Source organism: Euleptes europaea, chromosome 8, assembly GCF_029931775.1.
Source record: "Euleptes europaea isolate rEulEur1 chromosome 8, rEulEur1.hap1, whole genome shotgun sequence".
In the NCBI taxonomy this organism is placed as follows: domain Eukaryota; kingdom Metazoa; phylum Chordata; class Lepidosauria; order Squamata; family Sphaerodactylidae; genus Euleptes; species Euleptes europaea.
The window spans coordinates 3,597,212-3,612,003 of NC_079319.1; the positions used below are offsets into that span (position 1 = coordinate 3,597,212).

Here is a 14,792-nt window from a genome sequence, read left to right on the forward strand (position 1 = left end):
GCTTGGTCGGCTAATTTTTAAGTTGATAATTTTGTATTGCCCACGAATGATGTTATAAATATCCAAATGGCCCTTGGCGGAAAAAAAGTTCCCCACCCCTGGACTAGATGATCCATCTTTATGATTCCTGATTGCCCACTGCCTGAGACAACTGGCTCTTTGCCTGAGACACGCACCAGGAAGCAGAACAGGGATCCCTAACCCTGGGGGTTGTCCCTTGAATTTTGAAGAAGAGTTGGTTTTTGTATGCCTACTTTCTCTACCACTTAAGCTCTCTCAGCCTCAACCACTTAAGGAAGAATCAAACCAGCTTACAATCACCTTCCCTTCCCCTCCCCACAACAGACACCCTGTGAGGCAGGTGGGGCTGAGAAAGCTACAAGAGAGCTATGACTTGCCCAAGGTCACCCATCTGGCTTCAGGTGTAGGAGTGGGGAAACAAATTCAGTTCACCAGATTAGCCTCTGCCACTTATGTGGAGGAGCGGGGATTCACTCTCCCCGTCTCAACCAGGGAGAACCGGGTTTGATTCCCCACTCCTCCTCTAATCTGGAGAACCGGGTTGGTTTCTCCACTCCTACACATGAAGCCTGCTGGATGACCTAGAGCCAGTCACAGTTCTCTCCAAACTCTCTCAGCCCCACCTATCTCACAAGGTGTTTGTTGTGGGGAGAGGAAGGGAAGGAGATTGCAAGCCGGTTTGAGACTCCTTAAGGTAGAGAAAAGCAGGGTATAATAACCAACTCTTTCTTCTTCTTCTTCTTCTTCTTCTTCTTCTTCTTCTTCTTCTTCTTCTTCTTCTTCTTCTTCTTCTTCTTCTTCTTCTTCTTCTTCTTCTTCTTCTTCTTCTTCTTCTTCTTCTTCTTCTTCTTCTTCTTCTTCTTCTTCTTCTTCCCCCCACCCAGGCAAGTAGTCTGATTAGGGGAAAGAGAGCCTTCTCCCTTTTCTCCATCCCAAGCTGTAGAATGTGGCAGTAAATCTACCAGTAGGATAATGAAGACAACTCATGAGACAGGAGAGGTGGGGTTTGGCCTCAAAGTGTCCAACTGTTTCTAGACTTCTGCCCTTCTAGAAGAGGGGCAGACATGCTTAAGACACACAGAACCATTATGAATTCATTAATTTTTGAAAACATTTTTATGCCGCCTTTCCACCCCATCAAGGTCCACAAGGCGTGAACATTAAAACATTTGAATTATTGCAAAGTAATATTAGTTATTGGTTCTTGTAGGCTATCCGGGCTGTGTGACCGTGGTCTTGGTATTTTCTTTCCTGACTTTTCGCCAGCAGCTGTGGCAGGCATCTTCAGAGGAGTAACACTGAGAGACACTGTCCTTCAGTGTTACTCCTCTGAAGATGCCTGCCACAGCTGCTGGCGAAAAGTCAGGAAAGAAAATACCAAGACCACGGTCACACAGCCCGGATAACCTACAAGAACCAATGAACTCTGACCGTGAAAGCCTTCGACAATAATATTAGTTAATTGATCCTATAGTAGAAATATAGGTGGAGATGAATAGAAATAGTCAGGTGATTTGTACAATCTATTCACGTATTTCATCATATATTGTTTATTAGTGTATTTATTTTTGAATTTCTTTATTTTCTCCAAATAATGATATTCTTCCTAATATATATTATGTTCACGATGTTATTTTCAAAGGAGTTTTTTGGGGGCATGAGTCCTCCTATTTCATCAGTAGTAACCTCAGTGCTGTTTCTCTTTTTATGTTCTGTTTTTATCAATATCATATAATAAAAATATATTTAAAAAACATTAAAACATTAAATTTTAAGCGGAGCTTGGATGGCCATCTGTCAGCAATGCTGATTCTGTGACCTTAGGCAGATCATGAGAAGGAGGGCAGGAAGGGTTGCATCAGAGTTTGGCTCTCGGGGCCCGATCTTGCATGCCCAGGGTAGTGCCGATCACCACTTTGGGGTTAGCAATCAATTTTCCTCCAGGCCAGATTGGCCAGGGATCATGGAGGGTGTTATTATTTTTTTTTTTGCCATCTTCTGGGCATGGAGTAGGGGATCACTGGGGGTATGGGGAGGGGAAGTCATTGTGAATTTCCTGTATTGTGCAGGGGGTTGGACTAGATGACCCTGGTGGTACCGTCCAGCTCTACGGCCATTTATGCATGGCAATTTGCTGTGCGGTCCATGCTGAAGTACCCCACAGTTTTTTTTTTTAAGTTTTGGACGGGAAATCGATGAATCAGAAGCCACTGTGCAGCCAGTGTTCACAAACCTCGCATTTTGGAAAAGCACTTCTAATGCGACTTGTTTGGACCGCCCCGCCGTGACTGCGAAGAACCCGTGATAGGTTGCATGAATAATTAAAGCCGTGAATGATCTTGTCCTCGCCTCTTCTCCGCCCACCCAGGTCTTCCCCCACCTTTGTACTGCCTACCTGCTCTTTCCGACACCACCCCCTTTCCGAACCTGCCGTCGAGGGAGGAAGCCATTTCCCTGTTCATTTTTAGCACGCAGAGTGCGGCGTGAATGCAAACAACTCGCCGTTATTTTTTATTATTATTTCATTTCCTTTATCAATGAATCGCTATTTCGCTATCTCGCCACTGCCATGCACCATATTCTTCTCTTGCTTCACTCTTTCTCAGATACCTGCAACTTTTTTCCGCGGTCTCATAACCCCCCCTTCTATCTGTAGATGCATCTTCTCCCCCGTGAGTTCTCAAAGCAAGTAGGGGTGCTTGTTTTTGACTTCTGAACATTTTTTGGGCAAAATGTGCATCTAGAGAGCAGCAAATCCACAGCAAGACCTCCCATGTTCCTCTTCATGGCATTTGAGGTTTGACTCAAATTAGCTGCTTTATAAATACATATTTTCCCGTGAATTTCCTAAGCAGGCAGGGGTGCTTGTTTTTGAGCGTTCAACATTCCATTGGGAAAAATGTGCATCTAGAGAGTGGCAAATCCAAGGCATGCCCTACCATGTGGGAATTTTGTCCCCCCCCCCCCAGCTCTTGCGATAAAGCACTAGACTTCTCTATCAATAGCTTTTGTTCCTTTTCTCTAGAGCAGGGGTGGGGAACGTCAGGCCCGGGGGCCGTTTAAGGCCCGCGAAGTCATTTGGTCTGGCCCTTCATAGGTCCTGGCAGATCTCTAGATCAGAAGGATCTAAGACTGGCGATCAGCCCCCTCCCGCGGACAGGAATAGCCTCTATTCAAGGCAGATGTGAGTTTGTTTTGCCGAGAAAAGGAGTCTTTTCCCCCCTTGCAGAAGAGTCGTTAGCTATGGAGCTGCTAGGACCGCCCAAGAAACTGTGTTAATCCTTTCCCACCCGGGCCATGGAGAAACGTATTGGTTGGCTAATTTTTAAGTTGATAAATTTGTATGGCCCGCAAATGATGTTATAAGTATCCAAATGGCCCTTGGCAGAAAAAAGGTTCCCCACCCCTGCTCTAGAGGTTGGGATACTGGGCCCACATTTTGCCTTTTTTGGGTGGGGGGCTTGCAGGAGAAAAGCTCTGGAATTCTCTGCATGCTCTGGGAAAAGCGTCTGGAATTCTGCTCCCTGAAGGAAAAACCTCTCTCTTTGGGGGAGCAGGGCCATGGGGGTGGGGGGAGTCTGCGAGGATTCAGGAGGTTCCAGTGAACGAGCTGCAGCTCAGAGGTGAAGGGGGTGGCGGGGGGAGGGTGATCCTCCCAGGCCTTTTACCCTGTGCAGAAGGCACACAACGCACACCCTGCTTCTCTTTGTGCAGCTAGGATTCTTGCAGCCTCTGCTTTGGGCTGGCAAGAAAACTTTGCTTTGGGAATTAAGATACTTCTGCATGGGAGGTTTCGATTTGAATTTTCCGCTCTGTAGATGCATATTTTTCCATTGCCGCGAATGCTGAGACCTCTTGTTTTTCAGTTTTGAGAATTCGGGTGGGGAAGATGTGCATCCGGAGAGCGGCAAATCCAAGGCAAAACCTCCCATGAGGGAGGTACCAATTTATCAGTATATCTCTATTTTATCAGGGAGATTTTTTTTAAAAAAAGGATGACATAGTCCTTAGCGAGATCTCCACCAACGGAAAACAGGCTTTTTTGAGGGTGGCCGCCGCGCTGCGCGCATGTGTGGGATGACAGAGGGCGGGGAAAGAGGTGGGTAAATGTCTGTGGGAGGAACACCATTGAGATAACCCAGCCCTATCGGAGCAAAGTTCTGCGCGTTGGGATACCATTGCATAATTCGCGGCTCCAATCAACATTGGACTTTCTCATTTGATTCGGTGCCATGAATAAGCATTTTAAAAGGCGGATTTAAAAAAAGAGCTTTGAGGGAGCAGCAAATTCATCCGTGCATAAATGGCCTACGATCCTAGGGCAGGGGTCTCAAAACTGCGGCTCCAGAGCCACATGCGGCTCTTTGGCCCGTTGAGTGCGGCTCTCCGAACTTGGTTCGGAGCCCCTCCTCTTGTGCCTGCTCGCGCCGGCAGCCAGGCTGCGGAGCCGGTGGCCTGAGAGAGAGAGAGAGAGTGGGTCTCCCTTGCCCTTGCCCTCAATGGTTGGGAGGCTAAAGCCTCCCCTCCCCTCTAGCCGCGCGATTGCTGGGCGGGCGGCTCGGTGGTTCCTGGCCCCCACCCCGCCTATCAGCTGTTGGGCGGGGCGGGCTTCCTTTGGTAGACCTGGCCTCCAGCTGAGTCCCACTGGGAGGCCATGTCTACCCACTGGCTTTCTTGGCGGTAGACCTGGACTCCGAGGAGGGGAAAAGTCCCCCTTCAGAGGCCAGGTCTACCAATTGGCTTCTATGGGCCTCTGGAGGCCAGGTCTACTGCCAAGAAAGCCAATGGGTAGACCTGGCCTCCCAATGGGACTCTACCGGAGGCCAGGTCTACCAATAGGCTTTTATGGCGGTAGACCAGGCCTCCAGACGAGGACTCCGGACAGGGAGGGGGAAATGGCAGGGACTTACAATTAAATTTTTATCAATAAATAAGATCACTATTAAGTATGATATCAAGTTTTATTCAGTATACCTATAGTTTAATTAAGACTTAAAACTTTAATTAAAGTTTATTAAGTTAATAAACAGTGTACCTACCTATATAGTTTAAGTTTAAGAAATTTGGCTCTCAAAAGAAATCTCAATCGTTGTACTGTTGATATTTGGTTCTTTTGACTGATGAGTTTGACGACCCCTGTCCTAGGGAGACAGAGGAATCTCCCTTGAGGAGGGAGAGACTGCAGTGCTTCTAATGGCCTGGGGGTGGCAGCAGAGAGCTTACCTTATTATGAACTGGGATAAAACTGGAGATGTGGACTCCTCACTGTGGTCTAACAGCTTGGGACTTGGGGTAGGAAATCCCCCATTCCCCTTGATAAAAGAAGGACCTGCAAAGAAAGACAGGTGTAAGAGTGAAAGAGAGGTACCCGAGAAATGCACTGGCAGTTGCCGTGGCAGCTGCCACAATGGGGATTGCTGTGACAGCGTTGTGTGTTTCTTGGTTTGGTTTTTTGACCGGCTGCTTTTTTGCACCAAAGGGAAACAGAGTCCTCAAGACCCGTCTGCACCCGTCCGATCCCAGGAGTCTGCGAGGGACCCAAAAAGATGATATATTTTCTTTTGCTATTCCTGGGCATTGCTCCCTGGGCTAAAAGAGGTAAGTCTCGATTCAGCGCTCCTTGTTTTGCCATCGGGCAAATCTGTTTGCCCGTGAGAGAATGGTAGTTTATGCATAGGTACTTTCACTCATGTTTGCCCCCCATCTGTCTCGTTTGTTCCTTGGAGTTATGCATGAGTTTTCCCTCCGTTAGAGATGACCTGGCTGCCAGCCCTCGCAAATCCCGGGACTTCCTGTCCCTCTGTTAGCCCAATTCTTCCATCTCCTCTGAGCTCAGCCTGGGTGAAATCCCCATGCATAAGGCAAAGCACGGGACACGGAAGCTTGGTTTCTCTCACAGCAAGCGGTACAGCCAATTACAAAGCAGCGTGTTAAGGGGCGGGGATTCAAATGCTTCCTGCTTCCTTGGATTTATTTCTGAGCAAAAGAAAGGCTTTTTAAAATGAGGCTTGGGTTTATCCCCCCTCCCGTTCCTTTCAAATAGCTCTTTTTTTGTTTTTGTTTTTAAAATGATTTTTTATGCTGCAGTTGGGTTTGGGGGGACAACATCTAAGCACTACAGCCTATTATAAAGTGGCATTTTAAGGGGCTTTTTGTTTTGAGCTTGGAGACCGCTGGTGCATACCTTTGCGAGAAGAAAGTGTGGGTCCAGCAAGCAACAACCCTCAGGTAAAACTCCTATGCATAAGCCACTATGAAAAACCACTGCTTGCTGCACAGTCAGCTGGGTTTTGTCAGGATTACACCGTTGTTGTCCTGCCAGCCAGACACCTGGCCAGCAACTCAAGAGAAACACCTGGCAGAGCAAATGAACCTTGGGAAACAATGCGAGAACCTTGAAAGAGCCGTTGATTTCTGAGGCATCCAGGCTTAAGGGATTTCTAGGCTTTGCGGCTTTCCTTGGCTTCTCGTAAGCCCAGGATTTCACCACAGAGAGCGACAAAGTAACCGTCATTATACCTATCATGTGTGTGTGTTAAGTGCCGTCAAGTCTCTTTCGACTCACGGCGACCCTATGAATCAATGTCCTCCAAAATGTCCTATCTTTGACAGCCTTGCTCAGATCTTGCAAACTGAGGGCTGTAGCTTCCTTCCTTCCTTCCTTCCTTCCTTCCTTCCTTCCTTCCTTCCTTCCTTCCTTCCTTCCTTCCTTCCTTCCTTCCTTCCTTCCTTCCTTCCTTCCTTCCTTCCTTTGTTTATACCTATCATGAGACTATAGAAAGACCCACCAACTGATCCCAGGGCAAACTGCAGTTGCAGAGTAGAAGGAAAGTCTCAAACATATTCCAGACCCCTGCCCTGGCTTGAGAAAGATGTTGCCTGTTCAAATCCTGGGTTGCTTTGACCTAGCAACGCTGTGCTCAGTGGCAGATAAAGAAGGTCCCAGGTTCAATCCCTGGCATCTCCGGTTAAAAGAAGGATCAGGTAGTAGGTGATGTGAAAGACCTCCGCCTGAGACCCTGGAGAGCTCCTGCCAGTCTGAGGAGACAGTACGGACCTTGATGGGCCGATAGTCTGATTCAGTATAAGGCAGCTTCATGTGTGTGTCCATGTGTGCACTTGTCCTCATTTTTATCGGGAAGAGCCATGGCTCAGTGGTAGAGCATCTGCTTGGCATGCAGAAGGTCCCAGGTTCAATCCCCGGCACCTCCAGTTAAAAAGGACCAGGCAGTAAGTGATGGGAAAGACTCTGCCCTGAGACCCTGGAGAGCCACTGCTAGTCAGAGCAGAACATGAGAACATGAGAAAGGCCCTGCTGGATCAGACCCAGGCCCATGAAGTCCAGCAGTCTGTTCACACAGTGGCCAACCACGTGCCTCTAGGAAGCCCACAAACAACATGACTGTAGCAGCACCATCCTGCCTGTGTTCCACATCACCTCATATAACAGGCATGCTCCTCTGATCCTGGAGAGAATAGGTTTGCATCATGACTAGTATTAGTTTGTACTAATAGCCATGAATACCCCTCTCCTCCACGAACATGTCCACTCCCCTCTTCAAGCCTTCCAAGTAGGCAGCCATCAACACATCCTGGGGCAGGGAGTTCCATCATTTAACTATGCGTTGTGTGAGTACCCAGCTTGCTGGGGGTAAAGGGAAGATGACTGGGGAAGGCACTGGCAAACCACCCCATAAACCAAGTCTGCCTCATAAACGTCGGGATGCGACATCACCCCATGGGTCAGGAATGACCCGGTGCTTGCACAGGGGACCTTTACCTTACTTTACCTGTATGAAGAAATACCTCCTTTTAGCTGTTTTGATGAGACTGACCTTGATGGACTGATGCTCAGATTCAGTATAAAGCAGCTTCATGTGTTCACATTCCTAGCTATTCTTAAGACTGCCGGAAGGTTCCACAGTGGCTCACATTTACTGGGGTCACCAGGGAACGTTCTCTTGAGAAGCACGGCTCCACCATGTGACTGCTCCTTTCTGAGAACCTTAACACTCATTGCATGCAGACAAGCAGATGAGACATTATTAGTAATGATAATTAGGGAGGGAATCTCTGCCGGAGACATGCCACTGTTCAGTCTAGTCCTGATTCCACCAGAAATGTGCATTAGGCAGCAGAACAGCAAAACGTACAAGGGTGTGATTTTTCAAAAATAATCTCATAGTATTTCTTCCTTTGTGGCTTTGTTTACTTATTTATTTAGTACATTTTTATCCCGCCCTTCTTTCGAAGCGCTCGGGGTGGGGTGCATCATTATCTCCTCCTCTATTTTATCCTCACAACGACCCTGTGAGGTAGGTTAGGCTGAGAGCGAGTGGCTTGCCCTAGGTCACCCAGCGAGCTACCACGGCGTGGGTGGGGAGTCGAACCTGGGTCTCCCATATCCACGCTAATGACTGACAACCCCATGCTGATATTTTCAGAGGGCGGCCATGTTGGTCTGCAGTAGAAAAATTAGAGGCTAGCCCAGTAGGTCCCTACATAGATCTTTATTGGCATAATAACCACATTACAACATGCATTTATACAGACACCTTAAAGAAAGAAATCACGTTCCATCGTAAAATGACCATCTGTTAAAATCAGTATACAACTAACATTAAAAAAACTCTCCTTTTCATATGACGAGCTGATAATACCATCTAGACCCTTTAACGTCAAATACACTGATGCATATTTATGGTCACAGTTCTTATCTTATACCATCATTCATTCATTCATTCATTCATTCATTCATTCATTCATTCATTCATTCATTCAGTCTCTCTCTCTCTCTCTCTCTCTCTCTCTCTCTCTCTCTATCTTTATAACAATTGCAAGAAATTCAGCGACATGCTTAGCAACTTCCAGGGTTTTATCCATCAATAAGAATTTAATACTCTTGTCTACTGAATTTATTTGGACTTGTATGTGAGGATTAATTAGTTGTGAACGCTGTTGGGTAAAAAACGGACAGCGCAAGAGAATATGGTGGACTGTGTCTGGTTCTTTCAGATGACAACTGCAAAACCTTTTCTCGTGTGGCACTTTCTTATATCTGCCACTAACCATAGCTGAAGGAAAAATATTCAGCCTGGCCAACATGAAGGCTCTACGCTGCTGGGGGAGAACTACATTTGAAAAATACTGGGCCATGGCCTTCTGTGTGTAGGTGAGGCCGAAGAAACGTGGTGAACAGATCTTGTTCGCTCCAGCAATTATTATTTGTTGTTCCATATCCCAGATCCTCCTTTGGATCACCCAGAAGATGTAGGTTTCTCAAGAGTTGGCCATAGCCTCCAAATCAATACTTAAGAATGGCAGTCTTAACAGAGAACAGTCTTAACAGAGAAGCTTCAAGAGGAGATTACAACGGGAGATTCCTGAACTTGAGTTCATTCACAGGTTCAGAACAATGGGCCCTCTAGGGCTGAATAGGGACATAGGATTCTTATCTCATTTTTTCTTGTCATCAAATCTCACCTGACTTATGGTGACCTAGTAGGGTTTTCAAAAGAAGCAACATTCAGAGGTGGTTTGCCATTGCCTGCCTCTGTGCAGCGACCCTGGAATTCCTTGGTGGACTCCCATCCAAATACTAACCTGGGCCGACCCTGCTTAGCTTCTGAGATCTGATGAGATTGGGCTAGCCTGGGCCATCCAGGTCAGGGCCTTATCTTACTGCAGATGCTAATTCTGCCCTCTGAGTATTTCTCTCCTGTCCTAATCAGGCCGATTACACTTTGCATCGAATCTCTGCATCCTGACTCCTTTCTTTGCGACATCCCTCCCACCCTCAGACTGATGTATAAGGACTCTCCATTTGAACTTGTATCTGACAAAGGGAGCTTTGACTCTCAAAAGCTTATACTCCAGAAACCTCGTTGATCTCTAAGGCACTGCTGGACTTGAATCTAGTTGTTACCCCATGCTGGTTTGGGTTTTAGGATAGATGGTATAGTTTGCTCAAATGTTTACCGACCATATTCATTTATAGCAGAAAACTTACCTTGAAGATTTGAATAAGTCACCTGTCATTCTTAAAACAGTCCTACAAGGTAGGTGACACTGTGTGTGTGTGTGTTAAGTGCCATCAAGCCGCTTCCGACTCATGGCTACCCAATGAATCAATGTCCTCCAAAACATCCTATCATGAACAGCCTTGCTCAGGTCTTGCAGACTGAGGTCCGTGGCTTCCTTTATAGAGTCAATCCATCTCTTGCTGGGTCCTCCTCTTTTCCTGCCGCTATCAACTTTCCTTAGCGTGATTGTCTTTTCCAGTGACTCTTGTCTTCTCATAATGCAACCAAAGTACGACAGCCTCAGTTGAGTCATTTGAGCTTCTAGGGTCAGTTCAGGCTTGATTTGATCTATGACCCACTGATTTGTTTTTGTTTTTTGGGCAGTCCACGGTATCCGTAACACTCTCCTCCAACACCACATTTCAAAGGAATCTACTTTTTTCCTATCAGCTTTCTTCATTACATCATAAATATTCCCATCTGACAGGTGGCAGGGGTAGGCAAGGGAAAGTGTGAGAGGACAGAAGCTTGCCTAATTCTGAGCAGAGTTACACCCTTCTAAGTCCATGGATGTCAGTGGGAAGGTCCTAGAAGAGAGTTTGTACCTGGGGTGGGGTGAGATTTGACCTGGTGGTTTTGCTTAGGGTTGGCAGGTTCCCCATGGCCACTGGCGGGGGGTGAGGGGTAGGGTTGCCAGATCCAGGTTGGGAAGCTCCTAGAGATTTGGGGACGGAGCCTGGGGAGGACAGGGACCTCAGTGGGGTAGAATGCCATAGCATCCACCCTCCAAAGCATCCATTTTCTCCAGGGGAACTGATCTCTAAGAACATAAGAAAGGCCCTGCTGGATCAGACCAAGGCCCACCACGTCTAGCAGTCTGTTCACACAGTGGCCAACCAGGTGCCTCTAGGAAGCCCACAAACAAGACAACTGCAGCAGCATTATCCTGCCTGCTTTCCACAGCACCTAAGATAGTAGGCATGCTCCTCTGATCCTGGAGAGAATAGATATGCATCATGACAAGTATTAAGAACTTAAGAACATAAGTAAAGCCCTGCTGGATCAGACCAAGGCCCATCAAGCCCAGCAGTCTGTTCACACAGGGGCCAACCAGGTGCCTCTAGGCAGCTCACCAACAAAATGACTGCAGCAGCATAATCCTGCCTGCTTTCCACTGCACCTAAGGTAATAGGCATGCTCCTCTGATCCTGGAGAGAACAGGTATGCATAGAATGCTATCTCTGTAGTCTGGAGATGAGCTGCAATTCCGGGGGATCCCCAGGTCCCACCTGGAGGCCGGCATCTTGTACTTCCCAGCCTCCTCCGATGCGTCCTCCCTAGAGGGTTCTGTCTCTCACCAAGTGGTCCCTTTTAGAGCTTAGAAAGAATATCCCCAGGAGGGATTTCTAGTGAACGGGGATGACGGTTGCCTCATCTGGAGCACGCTTCACTCACGTAAGCAACACGGTGAGACATTTCTGTGTGGGGTGGGGTGGGGTGGGCCCTTCTCCCTCCCTGCCTCCCTCCCACACGGTGGCTTGTGACACACTGCAATTTGGAAGGACGTGGTGGAGCTCCAGATGTTTGTGAAATGGGCTAAGGTTTGTAGATGGTCAGGACAGGACGTGAGTCAAGTCCCAAAGTTCTGAGAAAGAACGGGGGGATTCAGAACAATTTATTCACCTGTGTGTGTTTTTTTAAACTCTTGGACCTCTTGGACCATGTAACTTAGAATCATAAAGTTGGAAGGGGTCTTTACAGGCCATCTAGCCCAACCCCCTGCTTAATGCAGGATCAGCCCAGAGCATCCCTGACAAGTGCTTGTCCAGCCTCTGCTTAAAGACTGCCAGTGAGGGGGAGCTCACCACCTCCCTAGGGAGCTGATTCCACTGTTGAACAACTTTTACTGTAAAAATTTCCCCCCTAATATCCAGCCGGTACCTTTCCACCTGCAATTTAAACCCATTATTGCAAATCCTATCCTCTGCTGCCAACAGGAACAGCTCTCTGCCCTCCTCTAAGTGGCAGCCCTTCAAATACTTCAAGGTCCCCCCTCAAACTCCTCTTCTCCAGACTAAACATTCCCAGCTCCCCCAGTCTTTCCTCGCAGGGCTTGGTCTCCAGGCCCCTGATCATCCTCGTCTTGCAAGTCTTGTCTTCCTTCCATAGAACCTGCCTTAAGCCTTCATCCTTTTTTGCATTTTATTGTCCTTTTTATGTACATCAATTAGCCAGTATACTAATGATCAGATTTTGTACCTTGCTCTCTGCATTCTCCCATCTCATGATCTCATTTTCAGGACCCGAAGGTCATGGCGGAGTGAATGATAAATTCGCTTTTTCCTGCTTGAGCTGAAGCACACTTCTAAAAAGAAATGCATTGAAATTATCTCCGTTTAGCTTCTCAAGGATGGCATGCCCCTGGGCCCCTTTGCAATTCAAAGGAAGGGGAAGAGAAAGGGGAAAAAAAAAGATTATTTCTGCATTCAGGGCTTGGGACCAGTGGTTAAGCAAATCTCCAGCATTTTTTTCTCCTTACTGAAGAATCTTGAAATGGCCGTATCACCTTTTCATCTGAAATATATATTACTTCAGCATTACATCTATGAAGAAACATTTTGGATTTTGAGATGAACTTGTATATGTATAGGATTTATTGTACAGATTGCTTATCACTTTGTGACATGTTGAGATTTGAGACTATTTTGCACCCTGAATTAGTATTGTGTCGCTCTTGTACCCATTTTCTAACCACCAGGTAGTAGCTGGAGATCCCCTGCTATTACAATGGATCTCCAGCTGACAGAAATCAGCTCTCCTGAAGAAAAATGGCTGCTTTGGCAATTGGACTCTATGGCATTGACAGCGGGAGGCTTTTGGGGCAGAGCCTGAGGAGGACAGGGTTTGGGGAGGGGAGGGATTTCAATGCCATAGAGTCCAATGGCCAAAGTGGTCATTTTCTCCAGGTGAACTGATCTCTATTGGCTGGAGACCAGTTGTAATAGCGGGAGATCTCCAGCTACTATCTGGAGGTTGGCAACCCTAATGTTTGTTGGGGGGGAAGGTGTGAAATCCCTGGTGATCAGTAAGAGAAAGGGAATTTGAAGCTATTTTGGTAGCCTCCCTCCCCCCAAAAAAGAAAAGGCATTTCTTCAAGCTAAAAGAAGGAAAGAGGGTGTTTCTCCTTTAGATGTGCAAGTATATTTGTTTGGTGGTTATGGTGGAATAGAAAGGCGAACCCAGACTCCCCAATTACCCAGCATCCTTGTGCCTGAGTTTCCCCGTTTTTGTCTCTTGGTATGACCAACCATCTTGAAAAGAGTTTCCTCTCCTCTGCAGCGTCCTCCTTGGAATGCTTCATCTGCAACTCCACAAAATACATTGGTTGTACCACTACTGTCAACTGCTCTGCCACAGAACATTTCTGCACAAGATTAACAGGTAAGCATGTCCTTGGTCCCTGCTCCGGTCTCAGTGTAGAGTGGTCTAAAGAGCAAGGAGGGGAAACACAGGCTCATCCTGTGAGAGCCAGCGTGGCGTAGTGGTTAAAGAGTGATGGTTTGGAGTGGTGGGTTTGATTCCTCACTCCTCCACATGAGTGGCGGAGGCTAATCTGATGAACTGGATTTGTTTCCCCACTCCTCCCCATGAAGTCAGCTGGGTGACCTTGGGCTAGTCACACTCTCTCAGCCCCACCTACCTCACAGGGTGTCTGTTGTGGGGAGGGGAAGGGAAGGTGGTTGTAAGCCCGTTTGATTATTCCTTAAGTGGTAGAGAAAGTCGGCATAAAAACCAACTCTTCTTCTTCCTCTTCTTTAAATCACAGAATAGAATAATAGAATCATAGAGTTGGAAGGGACCACCAGGGTCATCTAGCCCAACCCCCTGCACAATGCAGGAAATTCCAAACTACCTTCCCTCCTACACCCCCAGTGACCCATACGCCATCCCCAGAAGATGGCCAAGATGCCCTCCATCTCTTCTTCTTCTTCTTCTTCTTCTTCTTCTTCTTCTTCTTCTTCTTCTTCTTCTTCTTCTTCTTCTTCTTCTTCTTCTCCTCCTCCTCCTCCTCCTCCTCCTCCTCCTCCTCCTCCTCCTCCTCCTCCTCCTCCTCTCTCGGCTTGGGTTTGAGCAATAAAATGCTGGCTTGTTACTGACGGTCCCTCCGCACTCATTTCTCTTTCTGCGTTTTCTTCTTTGTTTAGTCACCAAGATATCTGGCTACCAGATCATGCAGTCCTGTGCCACCATTTGTCCCATCGCTAAAAAAAGGTGGCCGCCATTATATACTTTCATGTGCTGCCAAACCGACCGGTGCAACGGAGCCAGCGGCGTGGTGAGCCACCGAACTCTGCTCACGACGGCCACATTCGTCAGCTTGGTTCGAGCTTTGGCTATCCTGGGATCCTGACGGGGCCAGCGTGTGCGGAAGGGGCAAGATCTTCTCTTTGCTATATTTTCCATCTAGTTTAAATCACAGCACCCCAAGGGCACCCCCGGCTCCGTCAACGAACAGCATTAGATCTTTATTTCTTTACTTCTGAACTGAGTCTGAATCTTGCCTCCTTGAACTGAACTTTTGAGGAATGGAAGTAGCGTAACTCTGAGGGCGTACCGTTCCTTTCCACGCAAATCAGAAGCCTGCCTGTATGTTATCCGGAGCGTGTGAGTCTCCGTGGTGCCTTCAGTCCTTGTGGTCATCATTTCAGTTGAAGCCGGGTTCTGGTTCACGTCAATGGAAGCAGTACC

The 14,792-nt window shown here is 47.4% G+C and overlaps 1 protein-coding gene across 1 annotated transcript; it reads left to right on the forward strand.

Annotated features, from left to right (window-relative positions):
- The first annotated feature begins 5,567 nt into the window (after positions 1-5,567).
- LOC130481846 (weak toxin CM-13b-like) lies at positions 5,568-14,454 on the forward strand. The gene is made up of 3 exons (XM_056854630.1): positions 5,568-5,619; positions 13,383-13,484; positions 14,249-14,454. Exons 1-3 carry the CDS (start codon positions 5,568-5,570, stop codon positions 14,452-14,454), a joined length of 360 nt encoding a protein of 119 aa, XP_056710608.1.
- The last annotated feature ends 338 nt before the right edge of the window (positions 14,455-14,792 follow it).

Bases quoted from the DNA above. Each gene is read 5' to 3' on its own strand.
- LOC130481846 (XM_056854630.1), top strand. From the start codon at position 5,568: ATGATATATTTTCTTTTGCTATTCCTGGGCATTGCTCCCTGGGCTAAA. The intron at 5,620-13,382 runs GTAAGTCTCGAT...TCTCCTCTGCAG, and splicing joins TGCTCCCTGGGCTAAAAGAG to CGTCCTCCTTGGAATGCTTC. The intron at 13,485-14,248 runs GTAAGCATGTCC...TTCTTTGTTTAG, and splicing joins TTTCTGCACAAGATTAACAG to TCACCAAGATATCTGGCTAC.